At 55.2% G+C, this 14,110-nt stretch overlaps 2 protein-coding genes across 2 annotated transcripts in view; one reads left to right on the top strand and one right to left on the bottom strand.

Moving 5' to 3' along the window:
- AMFR (autocrine motility factor receptor) overlaps positions 1-4,697 on the top strand; it is a 43,615-nt gene extending 38,918 nt beyond the window's left edge. Inside the window, exons 13-14 of the mRNA XM_012755918.3 lie at positions 2,201-2,385; positions 3,137-4,697. Of these exons, the coding sequence (XP_012611372.2) occupies positions 2,201-2,385; positions 3,137-3,284 (333 nt within the window). The 3' untranslated portion in view covers positions 3,285-4,697. The remainder of the gene's footprint in view (positions 1-2,200; positions 2,386-3,136) is intronic.
- Positions 4,698-7,034: 2,337 nt separating this feature from the next.
- Positions 7,035-14,110, bottom strand: part of GNAO1 (G protein subunit alpha o1) — a 159,098-nt gene continuing 152,022 nt past the window's right edge. Inside the window, exons 7-9 of the mRNA XM_012755944.3 lie at positions 12,870-13,023; positions 9,568-9,783; positions 7,035-8,656 (exon numbers count right to left, since the gene is read on the bottom strand). Of these exons, the coding sequence (XP_012611398.1) occupies positions 9,596-9,783; positions 12,870-13,023 (342 nt within the window). The 3' untranslated portion in view covers positions 7,035-8,656; positions 9,568-9,595. The remainder of the gene's footprint in view (positions 8,657-9,567; positions 9,784-12,869; positions 13,024-14,110) is intronic.

Genomic DNA, 14,110 nt, shown 5'->3' with positions numbered 1-14,110 from the left:
TCAGGATTTCCAGGTACTTCTATCATTTTGCAAAAACAAGGCCTCCTGAGCCAGTTTGATGTGGGGAAGCGTGGCTGTCTTGGGAACCACTTTGGGTGACTTGGGCAGCCTACCCTAACCAGAGCAGCCCCTCTGTCTGGCATCACTCCCCTGTGCCCTCAGCCCTACGCCAGGGGCTCCAGCTCCTGTGCGTCTGCTGTCGTTCCCATTCGCGTCATCAGTGACCACACTTTCAGAGCATTTTGTTATGAGCCCCAAAATAAAAACCAGACAATCCTGTCTTTGTGTCTCCTTGTTTGTGACGTGCGGGCCTTCCTGCACGTGGGCTTGGGCTTAAGGTGCTGCTGCCTTCCTCACCAGGGTGGCCCAGGGCTCTTCTGGAAGCAGTGACTGTCACTGGTAAGTGACACGGAGGCTGCTCCCACCTCTCATGTTTTTCCTGCAAATAGGAAACAGTAAAAACTACTAGGACTTCTTCAGATCTGTTTTTGGGTTAAAATTTTCGTATCCAAATCTATAGTTGGATGTACGTCATTGGAAGAATGGTGCATGGCTTCTGAAGAAAGGATTCATTTCTACGTTTGCTGTTTTGGGGTAGCTGGCTTAGCTGAGCTACAAACGCTCGACTGGCTTGGGGGGACAGCTGGGGGTACAGCACGTTCTATCTCTGTCTTACCTCAACTCTGTGTTTAGAGTTAGCATGAACATTTCTGGATTTTTTTTTTTTTTTTTTTTTTTTTTTTACTGTAGTAGAGGAAAGTACTCATTTCACAAGGAAACGTGCTAGGTAACATTTTTTGGTCATTTCTCAGGATCTGCTAAGTCCTTGCATAACAATGTTAATGAAAACCTCAGTCTAGCCCAGTAAGTCCATCGACCCCACTCTTCCTCAGTTCTGAGTCTGCGCCGCCCAGCTCAGGCCGGTCTGTCAGGTGTGGAAGCCTGCGGCAGAGTGGGGGCTAAGCAAGGGGCTTCCGCTTTCTTTCTTTCCTCTCCTCCTCTACTCACTAGCTGTTTCCTTCTAACTGCTGTAGGGTCAGGCTAGGGGGAGAGGGTTGGGATGGGCCGACGAGACGCCAGCTGCCCGTGTACATGCGTGTGTACGTGTATGTGTGCGTATATGTCACAACTATCTCCCTGCCCCATCTTGCACCAGAAACTTCCTCAAATGTGCTTCCTTTGAACTCGGGCCAGCTATTTATGACCACCCCTGCCTTCATGGGGGTCACATTGCCCCTCCAAGTAGTCCTTTGGGGCATAAGTCTATTTTCAGCGACCTTAGGCTGGTTCCCTCCATTTAAATGCCAGGATGCACGGTGTTACCTGTAGTTAGCGGAACTTGGCTCCCATCACTGCACACACATCCCGTTTTTTTGTCTGCTGCAGCCAGTTTCTTTCAAATTTGTCAGGTGTATGTAGTCGCCAGTCCCTGTGTCTCCCAGACGCTAGGGGATACGAGTCAGGCTCTCCACGTGGGTCTCCTGAGCCCCCTTGGGCTCAGCTGAGGGCAGGAGAAGGGGCTGAGGGTGGGTACAGAGAAGCTCCGCACACCAGGAGCTCCTCTGCCTCCGCTCTGTCGTACCTAGAAGTGGGTGGCGGGCAACAACGGCAGCCTGGGTCTGCATCTGGTAGTGTGAGCAGCCCGGATGGTTGGCACCTGCGTGAGCGTGGGGGGGCGCCTGGCCATTGTCGTGGCCTGTGGAGCTTCACCCCAAACCAGGGAAGAGCCCCATTCTAACATCCTCTACACAAGGAACCACGCAATCTATTATGTCTGTTATTTTAAAAGATGGCTAATATTTACCTTTTTTACCTGCTTGACTCTATTTTGTGCAGTGGATATGATAAAACTTTTTAAAATTTTTGAGCAATTAGTAGACTTGAGCAGAAAATTCCCAGAATGCAAACTAGCAGTTAACTTTGTGTTACAAGAGCACAGCGTGGAGCTGCGTGTGGTTTTCGTACAGTGATCGTTTGCTCGTGTGAGTCAGGTGCTGTCCTAGTGGTACACAGGCCTCGTCAGCAGGGCTGCCCTGCGCCCCCCGATGCGTCTGCGTGCGGCTCCCATTTCCTGCCTCCCTGGCTGGCGCTGGGCCTCTGTGAGTCCAGAGGGACCTGTCTAGGGTGCGCCCAGCTGCTGGATGCATCTGCTCGGGGGGCGGCCCCGCTCACACCCGCCTCCTTGCTCCCCCGTGCCCAGGCCGAGCGCGTGCCGCTGGACCTCAGTCCCCGCCTGGACGAGGCGCTGGACTTCAGCGAGGCGGAAGCGGAGCCCAGCGAGGCAGAGGACTTCGAGGCTCGGGGCAGCCGCTTCTCCAAGTCTGCCGACGAGAGGCAGCGCATGTTGGTTCAGCGTAAGGACGACCTGCTGCAGCAAGCCCGCAAGTAAGTTGGTTCTCCGGGCCCGGTGGCTACAAAGCCCGGGTCGGGAACCAGCGGCTAAGTGTGGTTGTCGCGTTGGGTCCACAGATGTCAGCATTGCAGAGCCATTACATGTCACGCAAACACTCAGATTACGAGACTCTTGAGTGAACAAGAGGCTCTGGCAGCAGTGGGCGCAGCTGGTAACGTCCAGGGGCTGGTGCTGTCACTCGTCTCTGCTGGACGTCTCCAGCCATGCTCGTGTGGGAGAGCTGTGCACGCCAGACGCTCTAGGCCTTAGATTAAGATGTGAACTGCTCTAAGAGGGAGCGCTGCTATACCCTTTTGGCAGACTTATGGCTGGAGAAACTGAGGCCTAGACAGGTAACACTGGCCTGGCCTTGGTGTCATTGTCCAAGTCCTCTCTCGGGACCACGCTGCCTCTCTGCCCAGTGTGGTAGCTGCGGCGTGTAGTGGACTGGGGGGGTTATTTCCACTCTTGAGGACGGGGCCAGTGTTGTGTTCATTCGGGTGGGTTTTGTGCCCTGCACAGACCTCATGATTGTGGGGACTCTGTGCTGGGCGTGGGGACAGGCTCCTCCCTGGCGTGAAGTGCTCTCTGCTCACCTGGTCAGGGGTAGATGTCTTTCTCGTGGGCCGGTGCCGAGTGACAGCTTCATGAAGGTGCCTGGGAAACGGGGGAATTTAAAACACAGAGCCATTCTGCCCGCGTTCCAGAGCCTCATATCTCTCACGTGACTCTTGCTTTCTGTAGGCGGTTCTTGAACAAAAGTTCTGAAGATGACAGGGCCTCAGAGAGCTTCCTCCCCCCAGAAGGCGCGTCCTCTGACCCTGTGACCCTGCGTCGAAGGATGCTGGCCGCCGCCGCCGAACGGAGACTTCAGAAGCAGCAGACCTCCTAGCGCTTCCTGGCCCGCCGCCTCCTGAGCCCGCGCCCGGCGGAAGAGGCCCGTCCGCTCCGGCCGCCGCGCGGAGAAGCGGGCTCGACTGCATTGCCGCTGTATAAAGCATGTGGTCTTATAGTGTTTGGACAGCTGACAGATTTAATCCCTCTTTGTAATACTTTCTATGTGACATTTCTCTTCCCCTTAGAAACACTGCACATTAACTCTAGGCATGACCTCTTCTGCATCGACTGGCTTCTCGGGGGTGGGGCGATCGGGAGGAGGGGGGCGGCCACCTGCCTGCAGCGGGCAGCCCGATACTGCTTTCTGCGTGAGTCTCAGCAGAGGCGGGGCCGAGCACCACGTGCGGCAGGAAGAGCGCTGGGGAAGGTGAGTGCAAAGCGCTGAGGAGATGTGCAGCGGGAGCCCGACTCCGAGCCGGGGCCACATCTCCCGTATCAATGCTGTCCTTGTTGGGGAAGCAAGCAGAATGCGCCGGAGGCCAGACCCACCGGCTCGGGGACCCTCGAGCTGGCAGGGTATCTTGGAAAAAGAACTCTTGGTTTGACACCTGGAGCAGAGGAGCGGAAAGCCCAGGGCTGCAGAGCGCGGAGGTGACCCTGGTCCCATGACATTTGGGACGGCTCTCTGAGCCCCCGATCCAAAGCTGGCTTTATTTCCGTTAACTCTGGTGCTCTTGCATCCCACGAGGACACCTGCGTGTCCCCTCTCCTCTCCGCCTCTCCTCGCCCCTCTGCACGCGGGATGGGTTGAGCAGCGAGCTTTGGTTTATGGTTGAAACTCCTTGGTCAGGTAAATTAGGCAATGCCAACAAAGCCTGTGGGTTTGGTCCTTGGAGAAGACGTGGGGGCCTTGCGAGATGGGAGAGCAAATTTTGGAGGGCTTTATTGAAGAAATAAAAGATAACTTTTATATCTTTCTTCTCTGGAGCCCTTCATTTTCTTTGTTCCTATTGGTTTGATACAGAGAGGTGAGATGTCGAATCCACATGCCTCGGAGCAGACCCAGGTCCCAAATCTTTTCAAATTCTTCACACATTTAACTTTAAGGGTTTGAAACATGCAATCATAGGTTACATAGTTCAGTTTTATGTCCCATTGGATTAAGTTTTTTTAATGTTTGGAAGCATAGTTTTATGATAGTCCTTTTGGGAAAATCCAGTATTATCCAAAATAATCGGCAAAGTTAAATGTATTTTACATAACTGAAAGTTTTTAGAATGTTGAAAAGTAATTGAAAAAAGGGTGATAGGTGACTAGGCAGAGATAATTTATTTCAATAAATCTTTCAGAAGCCTTACTTTGAAATGCTGTTAGTAAATTTCTGTGATTTTTTTTTTAATTTGTTTTGCTGAGAGCATAGCTGTTTGTTTTTATTGTAAAAAAAAATAATAAAAAGCAAACTCTTCTAGTGTGTTGTGTGTGGCTGGAATTCTAAGGCAGCTTTTCTCAGGGGTGCCAACATGGACTCCCACCTTGATTTTGTGTGTACCATTTTGGTTGGAGGGCTTTCCATCCTTTTGAATTGGGAACTTTTATTTTTCCTAGCATTTTATTTGGAGAGGGCAGAAATGAATTTTCTTCCTCTCATATTTATTTCATGTTTTTTTCAAGGTGAGTGGGGAGAAAAAGGTTATTTTATTTTCCTTGAATCATGTTATACTTTGCACGGTACACACTAATTAAAGATGACACTGAAATTCCACATGTTCTTACGTTTCAGATGTGTGAAAAGAAAATTTTTGGAGTCAATTTTAGAGGGTCCTGGAACATTGAAATACAGCAACATGAGAGTGATCGGAGCAGGAGAAATCCCTTAAGTAGCTTAAAATGACCACGGAGAGAAGTCCTCCACCACCCGTAGATTTGGCACCTGACAGCTAAGGATTCAGGTGCTACGGAAGTCCCCTGGCTTTCGGCACTTCCTGGGGGCACCTAGGACAGGTGCTGAGGGCAGAGGCAGTTGCTGGGTAGCTCCCCATCCCAGGACCCTGTCCCCAAGCTGGCAGGGACAGGCCGCTGGCCCTCAGCTGGGCTCCGCTGGAGCAGCACAGCTGCTGCTGGCCTGGGGCCCGGCTGTGTGTGAACGCAGCACAAGGAGTGTTCAGGCTCTGGCGGTGGCGGTTGGGTCACCCTTGCCCTCTGGGCGCTTTCGGAACTAGTCTGCATTGCGCTCTCCATTTTCTTACTGGCCCTGTTTCGTTGACCTCTTGGTTCTCAATTTTTTTTTTAATTTATAAAATAATTTTAAACATTATAAATATCTCTTTTTCTTTTTTTGAGTCCAACTTGCCACTAACTTGAGACAATTTTTGTTTTTGTGGTTGCAAATTTTGAGGCTCTTATGTACATGGAGAATGATGGTCCGCGGTGATGTGAATCCCGGGTGCCCAGGCGGCCTCGTGGACCCGATTCCCACTTGAGCCGTGTGTAGACAGCGCGTTCCTTGATCTCTGTGGTGTGGCTCCCCACTCCGGGCAGGAGCTCAGGGCTGTGCGGGGGCAGGCCTCACCTGGAGCCTGCACCTCGCATCCCTCCCGCCTTTAGGTTAGAAGCGGCTCGGAACCTGGCTGCACATGAGAACCACTTGCGGAGCTTTTTAAAAATTTCCAACAAGGTTCTGCCCACTACGCTCCTTGTTCTAATTTAATTGGCCTTTTCCCTGAATCCCTTCCAAAGTGCTTCCTCCCTTTTAAGATAAATAAGGCAAAATCTGTTGGTTTATCTACAAATCTCATTTGAAATTTAGGAAAGAGCCCTATGAGAATATGGCTCACTTTTAGACAAATTTGGATATGACATATGTAGAGAATGTCACGGTTTCCTTTCAGCCTTCATCTGGATCTCAGTTTGTCCCCCAAGACCAGTGTTAGGGAGTCAAGGCAGTGGCCTGGACTGCGAGCGCTCCCATCAGTGGAGGTGGAGTTCGTGTGCCCTCTCTGTGGGTACCAAGCTGGGGTGAAGCCCTGGCAGACAAGCGCTGCCCAGCAGGTGCACGGGCTGCCCGACTGGTTGGGAATGCACGAAACCACATCAACCCCAATCTCCACCCCCACTAGGTTCAAAAGACCATTGGAAACTGCCAGGGAGAGGCCTGAGCTGATAATTCCTACTTGCTGGGGACATGGAGCGGATTCCAGCTAGCTGCCCTGGAGGCTCCCCGGCTCACTAAAGGCGGCCCGACACTGCGCTTGGCAGCGTGGACTCCACCACCGTGGACGTGCTGCAAAGATCTCAGTGGGCTGCTGTGCCCTCCAGGTCCCAGTCTCAGCTGCTTTGCTCGGTATTGCAGCCAAAGCTCAGCAGTCTAGGGGAGACACAGCGAGACCTCCAGCCTGGGGCAGACAGGGATCAGGGTGCCAGGCTGCAGTTACCCCCACGTTTGGCCTGCAGAGGCTTCCTGTGCCCCCTGCATCCAGGTGCCCTCGAGGGCCCTCCGTCCTCTGGGGCCGCTTATGGGAGGCAAAGGACCGAAAGAAAACTTCCTGGCCAGTCTGGCTGGCCCAGAGCTTGTCCTTGGCCTGCGGCGAGTGGATGTGACCCCTTGGGTGCAGAGGGCCCAGGCAATGTGGCCTCATTCTTGGGACCACCCATTCTCTCACTGTGGTGCAACCCCCACGGGATCCTGTACGGGCAGATTTGAGATTACCTGCCCTCCCTCCACTTCCCCTTTCTAATCCTCGGCTCCACCTGTTCTCAAAAAACGGCAGGCAGCAGCCGAGAGTGCAGAGGGGCTGGGAGCAGGTGGGGTGGGGGCTAGGGGGCTGAAGAGGGTGTCACAGGCAGGGAGAGGCCTGTTCCCTGGCCCTTGCTCCCCAGTGACAGTGGACAGCTGTCCCCAGACTCACTCTGAGCTGGTGGCCTAGGAGCAGCACCGAGGGGGACGTGGAGAAGGGCCTGTAGGGGGGACTCCTTACCCACTAGCCTCCCAGCCACGTCCCTCCTTCCCTTTCCTGTCAGTGACGCCCACCTTGAAGACCACCGGCTGGAAGGCAGAGGGTGAGAGACTCGGCAATACAGACAAACATTCTCTTTATTGAGCTACACATGAATTTTCCATTAGTCAGAGAAGTAGACTGGCAGTGTGTAAGATAGCACAGAAACCTCACCGATTGGGAATAGAAAGGCTTAGAAAGACCCGTGGGCTTTTTTTTTTTTCTTTTTTCCTTTTGTTTTTTTCAAGTTTTTTTAAATTTTTTATTTTTTTGTGTTTTGTCTTTTTGCCTCCTCCTTATTTGAAATGGCTGTGACTGGTCTTCTTCAGCAAATATTAAGTCTGAAAAGTGAAACTGTGGAGAGGTTTGGGGTTTGGATACTGGTCAAAGTAGAAATGACATAGGACTGATCATGAAAACTGTGGCTTTAATGTAAACACTACATTCCATCTGTTTTTAAAATTTTTTGTTTTTTTTTTCCATCTTAACGGTATTTAAAAATTTTTTTGTTGTTCTTTTTATCTGCAGCACAAACAATCCCACATGAGAAAGAGCGAACACAGGTCACTGAAACAAACGAGAAGGTGTGGGGGGAGGGCACGCACACGAGAGGGGAGACGGGGAACCTAAGATGTCAAAGGAAAAAAACCACAACCCCATTTCCCAAAGACTATGGAAGCAGATCTGGTGTGTAATACATAGTACTCAGCAGGACAGAAATAAAAACAAAACTACCAAAAGAAACCCAAAAACAAACAAAAAAAAAAAAAAAAAAGAAATCTGGAGAGAGGGGGGTTGGTGGGAAAATTGTTTTCTAGAGGGTTCTATTTCCATTTATGATAGGTTTTCTTGTATTCTTTTTGGCAGCTACTGGCCAGTGAGAGCTGTGCTTTTGCTGTACAAACCTGGGCGAGTGTGGGCTTGCAGTGGTGCAGGGCTGGGAGAGCGGCGGGAGCTGCCGCCGCCCGTGGTGCCCGTGGTGTCCGGGTGGCCGCAGGCAGCGGGGCCTGCGGCGTTCTGGAAAGCCCTGCCCGCGCTGCCGCTGACCCACGCACGCACGCACGGGAGCCCCCGGCAGCAGACGGGCCCAGCACCTCAGCGTGTGCGCTGGGGGCCGTGGGTGCAAGTGTGTGGGTTTTATTTTGAAAGAAAAAGAAAGAAAGGAAATATGGATGAAATGGTGAGTTTTCCTTTTCTTGTTTTAAGCTACAAAGCACATGAGAAATGTTTTTTTTTTTTTTCCTTTCGAATTCTAAATGTAAAGACTCAACTAAAACCTGATTCTACAGCATTCTACAGAAATACACAGCCGTCAGTCACTCTGGGGTCGTAGGTTAGACAGGGGCTTGATACAGAAAGGCTGTGTGTCTTACAAAGGCCAAAAGGTCATGCTACCAGGAGATCAACGTCAACAGCAAAGAGTCCGTGAAGCAGTCTGTAGAGAGAGAGATAAGGGGTCCAGTCTGACCATTTTCCTTGATTTTAAAAACCAACCAACCAACCAAAAACCCTAGGGCATTCTTACCAACGCTGGCGCGGGGGAGGCGGGCAGCAGCGGAGACCCCAGCGCAGCCCAGCCCGGGACCCCGACCCCGGTCAGATCCACAGTCCAGCCCTCCCCTGGCCATGCCTGTCCCCTCGCTCCCCTCCTTCCCACGTGCCCCCCTGGAGGGGCTGGCTTCAACTCTGCAGGGGACTTGAGCCCCGGCCCTCAGAGCCCGAGTCTCCCCTTTCCCTGACTCTTGCCTCGAGACCATGAATAAAGAAAACTCAGGAGCCAGTGGATTGGTCGGAGCAATGATTCTTCTCAACTCCTGACATTAACTGCCACCACCACCCAAAAGAGAAGAGTCCTTGAATTGCTCTGCTGTTGGGAGTATAGGGTAGGGAGGCGCTTAGGGCGTTGGCCGTTCCCTAAGGGGTTGGGACTTCACACGACAGCAGGACAGAACTGAGAGCACACAGCCTTAGCGGGCGGGACGCCGGGGACCGGCTGCACAGCCGGGCCTCGCTCTGCCCTCCCTCTGCGCACAGAAACGGGGCTCAGAGAGTGGAACCCCGGGGCTGTCCTTAAAAGGAGGGACTCGCAAACCAGGCCCCCATCACGACACGCGTGTGCTCACGTGCCCTGTCCCAGGAAAACCTCGCTGCGCTATGGGACGGTCAGTTCTGTCTGCAGCTCTTTCTAGTACAAACTAAAAAGATCTTTTAAATATATATTTATATATATCTTATAAGGTTTTGTGATGCCTCTTTAAAGTTTATTTACCAACTTGCATTTGTGAGTGGGGTGTGTGTGGGTGTGTGTGTGCACGCAAGCTTTTCTGTGAGTGCTGGAATCATTACCAAATAGGTTGCTATACAGGACAAGAGGTCAGTACAAGCCGCAGCCCCGGAGGTTGTTGGCAATGATGATGTCGGTGACGGCGTCGAATACCACCTGGATATTATTCGTGTCTGTGGCACAAGTCATGTGACAATAAATTTCTTTGTTGGGTGAGCGGTTTTTGCTTTCAAATTGTGCTTGGATGTAGGCGGCGGCATCTTCGTAGGTGTTGGGGCCTGCAACGAGACACAGAGGAACGGGGGGCCCTGGTGAGAGCTGGGGGTGGACAGGGCTGGGGACGCGGAGGCAGAGGTGGGCTGTGGCATGTTCCCGGACGTGGGGTGAGACGGGAAGGGAACGGCGGGAGGGGCTGGGCATTCCTCCTCCAAGGAGTTTTACGTTAACTACAATTGCCTGGCGTTTGACTTTTCAGGGTCTTTTGCACCAGATCTTCTCATACCAGATCTGCCCAGGAGCCCTGGGAGCCCCAGGGCAGGGCATCCCTTTTGCTTTCCAGATGAGTAAATTGGACACCTCCCCAAAGTCTAAACCAATCCTGCGGATTCTAATAAATCGAGAAAGTAAAGTCTGACGGGGCAGTTGCTTGACAGGGTGGTGACCGGGGACGTGTGGGGGGTGCCAAGCGGGACCCGTGCCCCCTCCTCTGTGGGTTCCTCTAACGAGAGGTCACGGCAGGGCTGGGAGCATCTGGGTAGTTCTGGTTCCTGGCGAGTGGCCAGGACGTGGGAGCAGAGGTGTCCCCAAGACGGGGGTTTAGTGGGGTGTCAGTGTGTGTGACACCAGTGGGGCCCCCATTCTTCCCGCCAGTCCCTTGATCCTGGTGGGGCTGGGTGGGGTCTCGGAGCACATCTGTGGATGATGCAAGGACAGTTTTCCAGCCAATTGCGACCCAAACGCCGTGGCCGTGCCACAGTGAAATGCCACACAACACAGAAGCTCAGAGAAGCCCACTACAAGGGCGATGCCCATTTCCCTCAGTGCCGCTAGATCTGTCCAGTGTTACTCTGGGTGCGGGATGATCCCTGTCCCGGCCCCACCCGGCCCCGCCTCATTCTCCAGCTGCAGGCCAGGTGCGCGCCACAGGTGGGGTCGCTGGTGGCCGCTGCTGCAGGGATTTCCTTTCCTCCAAAGCCATAAGAAGACCTGACTCCGGGCCAGTGACAGCACATATGAGGGCTGGGGTGGGGGCCCCGGGGTGTCTGGCAGCCCGGCGGGAGTGCCCTGACCCTCCGCTGCACAGATGCCGAGAGCAGGGCAGGCGGAGCCCACAGCGAAGCCATCAAAGCCCAGACGAGTGCCTGACGGGGACCCTGCCAGGGCACTTCCCGTCCACAGACAGCCAAGACGGGGTGCAGACCGTGGTAAAAGTGCCACAGGCGTCCCGTGCAGATGGTGGGAACGTCCCCCGTGCCTGCTCTGAGTTTGCCGAGTCCAGTGTCCCTGCCTGGCCCATGCTGGCCCACACGGTCCCTTACACGGCCACCGCCCGCCCCCCACCCCTCCAATTCTTTTGTGCCCCACAGGCCTGCACGACATGGGGCCACCGCATTGCTGACCATTTGTCATCCTGGAGAACTCAGACATTTCCCAAATTCCGACTAGGGGCATCTTCTGGAGGAGTCCGGCACTCCAAATGCACAGCAGTGAGACTGGCCGCTTATCAGGCCACATCGCAAACTGGGCTCCAGTGGGACACTGGACAAGGAAGGGCTTAGTGTTGGGCCTGCCCCTGAGGGGCCTGTCACCACAACTTTATGAAGACCAGAGTAGGTCCAGGAAGGTCTTTGCTGAGGTCGGAAGAGGTCAGGTCAGCAGTGGCTGCTAAGCCGGAGGGCTGCGGCAGGCTCTGCCCAGTCAGGGCTCTTCCTGGCCCCGGTGTAGCCGGGTCTGGGCCTTTCGAGGCCTGTCCTGTGCCCCCCTGCACTCGCTCCACCCTGCAGCAGGCACCTCCTCCTTGTCCCCCTGACCTTGGTTTCAGCCTCTGGGTGACAGCCAGTGTGGACCTGGCGCAGCGCACGCGTCGCCCCAGCCATCCTCACGGCCACCCTATGGGGAAGGCATTATTATCTACCCTGGTGCCTGCACAGAAATGAGGCACCGGTGAGCGAGTCACTTGCTCAGAGCTGCAGAGGTCTGGCTCCAGAGGCTACTTTGGCCACCTGCCCTACTGGAGACTTTGTGCTCCTGGCATCCGTCAGGCCAGAGAGCCCGAGTGCAGGGCACGGTCCCTGGCCCTGCCTCCATCTCTGTGCCCTGGGACGGCCGGCGCCTTGCAGATTCCCAGGCAGCACAGAGCATCCGGGAGGGTACAGGTGCACGGAGCGAGTCTATGGGGCCTGCCTCACACTGCTGTTCCCAGCAGTGGGGAAGGGTGGAGAGAGCTGCATCGATGTACACTGGAATTTGGGAGCCCTGTGACTGGGTGTGGGGACCCATGCAGCCCTGAGACTCAGTCCATGGCTGTAGGCTCACTCCAGGGCTGTTAGTGGGTCCCTGGCTGAGTCAGCCTGTGCCCGAAGCTGGAGGGGGACACGACACATCTTCCTCCCCTGCAGGGTGCTGGCCCCTGTTCCCAGCATGCAAGGTGACTTCACCCCAGGGACCCCTAGAGTCTTCTCCCCAGAGGGTCGAGGGCTGGACGCTGGTATCCCACCAGCTCTGCTTCTAGCCTCCAGCAGCAGCCCAGAGCTGGTCCGCCCTACGCACACCAACCTCCCTCATCCACCCATTGGCAAGAGCCTTGTTTTGGGGGGGGGGGCGGATCTCTGACACATTCCCGAGAGTAGGAGAAAAGCCCCAGAGAAGGCAGAACAGGGGAGGCAGGGGGTGGAGGAGGCTGGCAGAGAGTGGAGGTTGATTTGGGGGAGGACGGGGTGGAGGAAGGGGACAGGGGTGGGGGTGGCACCACAGTGGACAGCAGAGGAGGCAGGTGGGGCTGAAACGCAGCCCAGGCCCCACTCACAGGCCACGTCCCCCTTTCTGTTTCCCACAAAGGTGCCATGTGGCCCCGCCCCGGGCAGGGGCGAGGGGAGGCTCTCCTGCTCATCCTGAGACCCCTTCTTGAGGGCGACCAGGAGAGGGGAAGCGGAAGCCTGTGGTCCCATCCTGGCCGCTGCTCCCTGCCCTGTCACTCCAGAGCCACTCGGTCACAACAATACGGCTTAGGAGGGGCCACTTCCCACCACGCTCAGGGCTGTGTCCCGGGGCGGGGGGGGGCACACCTGGTGGCACCCTCCCCTCCTTTCTCTCTTCAGCCGACTCCTGCAGTGAGTCCCTCTCACCAGGGCCGCGTGACACCCACCTGTGTATTCAGGAAAGCAGATGGTCAAAGGTGACTTCTTGATCTTCTCGCCAAAGAGATCTTTCTTGTTGAGGAAGAGAATGATGGAGGTATCGATGAAGAACTTGTTGTTACAGATGGAGTCGAAGAGCATGAGAGACTCGTGCATGCGGTTCTGCAGCCCCAGGCGGGGGAAGAGAGAGCACGACAGACAGCAGGAGGGAGAGACACAGAGACAGGGAGAGAGAAGAGGAGAATTAGGTTCCAGAGGGCGGGACCGGGCGGGACAGCAGCCCGAGGGGGGCCCCGTGCCCCCAGCTCCTCCGGGAGGCTGTTGAGAGAACCCGCAATTGGTAACGTGTCACAGAGCGTCTCACCCCCGACTCCCGGAGCACCTGTCAACTCAGGGCCGGTGGCAGAGACTGGACTGGGAGCCGGCGATGGCTCTCTGGGGAGGCCGAGGACAGGGCGACCTGGGCTCCCCCACCGCAGAGTCCACAGCCACGGGAGGGTCTCTTGACACGTGTGTGTGTGTGTGTGTGTGTGTGTGTGTGCTGCGTGTGCAAATGTGCTGGGGGTCCTGGGGATGCTGGATCGGACCTTTCCTCCCAGACCCAGTTTGTGGGTGGGGGGTATTTGCTGGTGAGAGGAATTTTTAGGCCCCTTGCGTGCGCCAAGGGAAGTCAGGCCAGGTCCTCCAGCCTCCTGGGGATGCCCTGCCCAGGGCTGCCTCCAGGAGTGCCGGGGGACTGGCCACGCCCCCTCCGGCTGGTCCGGCTCAGCCGCATCTGCCCTGCAAGGTGCCCCATGCGAGGCCGAGGAGTGCTGCCTCCCGCACAAGCAAATGGAGGAAGGTGCTGGGCGCCCCACGAAAAGCCGAGAGGGAGGCGGCCAGCCTCTTGCCCTGGGCAAGGCTGATTTATTCCACTTGGGGATGCCAAGGCCACTCACTCGGGTAACCTGCGCCCCGGCAGTGCAGAAGAGCGTGCTTCCTGTGAACCCACCCATCTCCGCATGGGAAGGTGGGGGAGGGACAGCTGCCCTTATTTTCCCCAAGAACTCTGTCCCAGCCCTGGGGGCTTGTCCGTTGCAAACCCAACTCCGTGGGTCTAGAGCCCAAGCCCAGAGGTAACCCAGGCTGGACTGTTTAGCAGTAAGAAGATTGGAACAAGTAATAGGAATGAGAAGAGCTGGTGTAGCTGCTGCTGGGCATATTCACTTGAGAGATGAACTCGGCCCCCAGGGACAACCAAACAGCGGAA

This window comes from Microcebus murinus, chromosome 20 (assembly GCF_040939455.1).
Source record: "Microcebus murinus isolate Inina chromosome 20, M.murinus_Inina_mat1.0, whole genome shotgun sequence".
Classification (NCBI taxonomy): domain Eukaryota; kingdom Metazoa; phylum Chordata; class Mammalia; order Primates; family Cheirogaleidae; genus Microcebus; species Microcebus murinus.
Note: the sequence above shows the minus strand (reverse complement) of the source record. Positions and strands in the feature narration are given on the sequence as shown.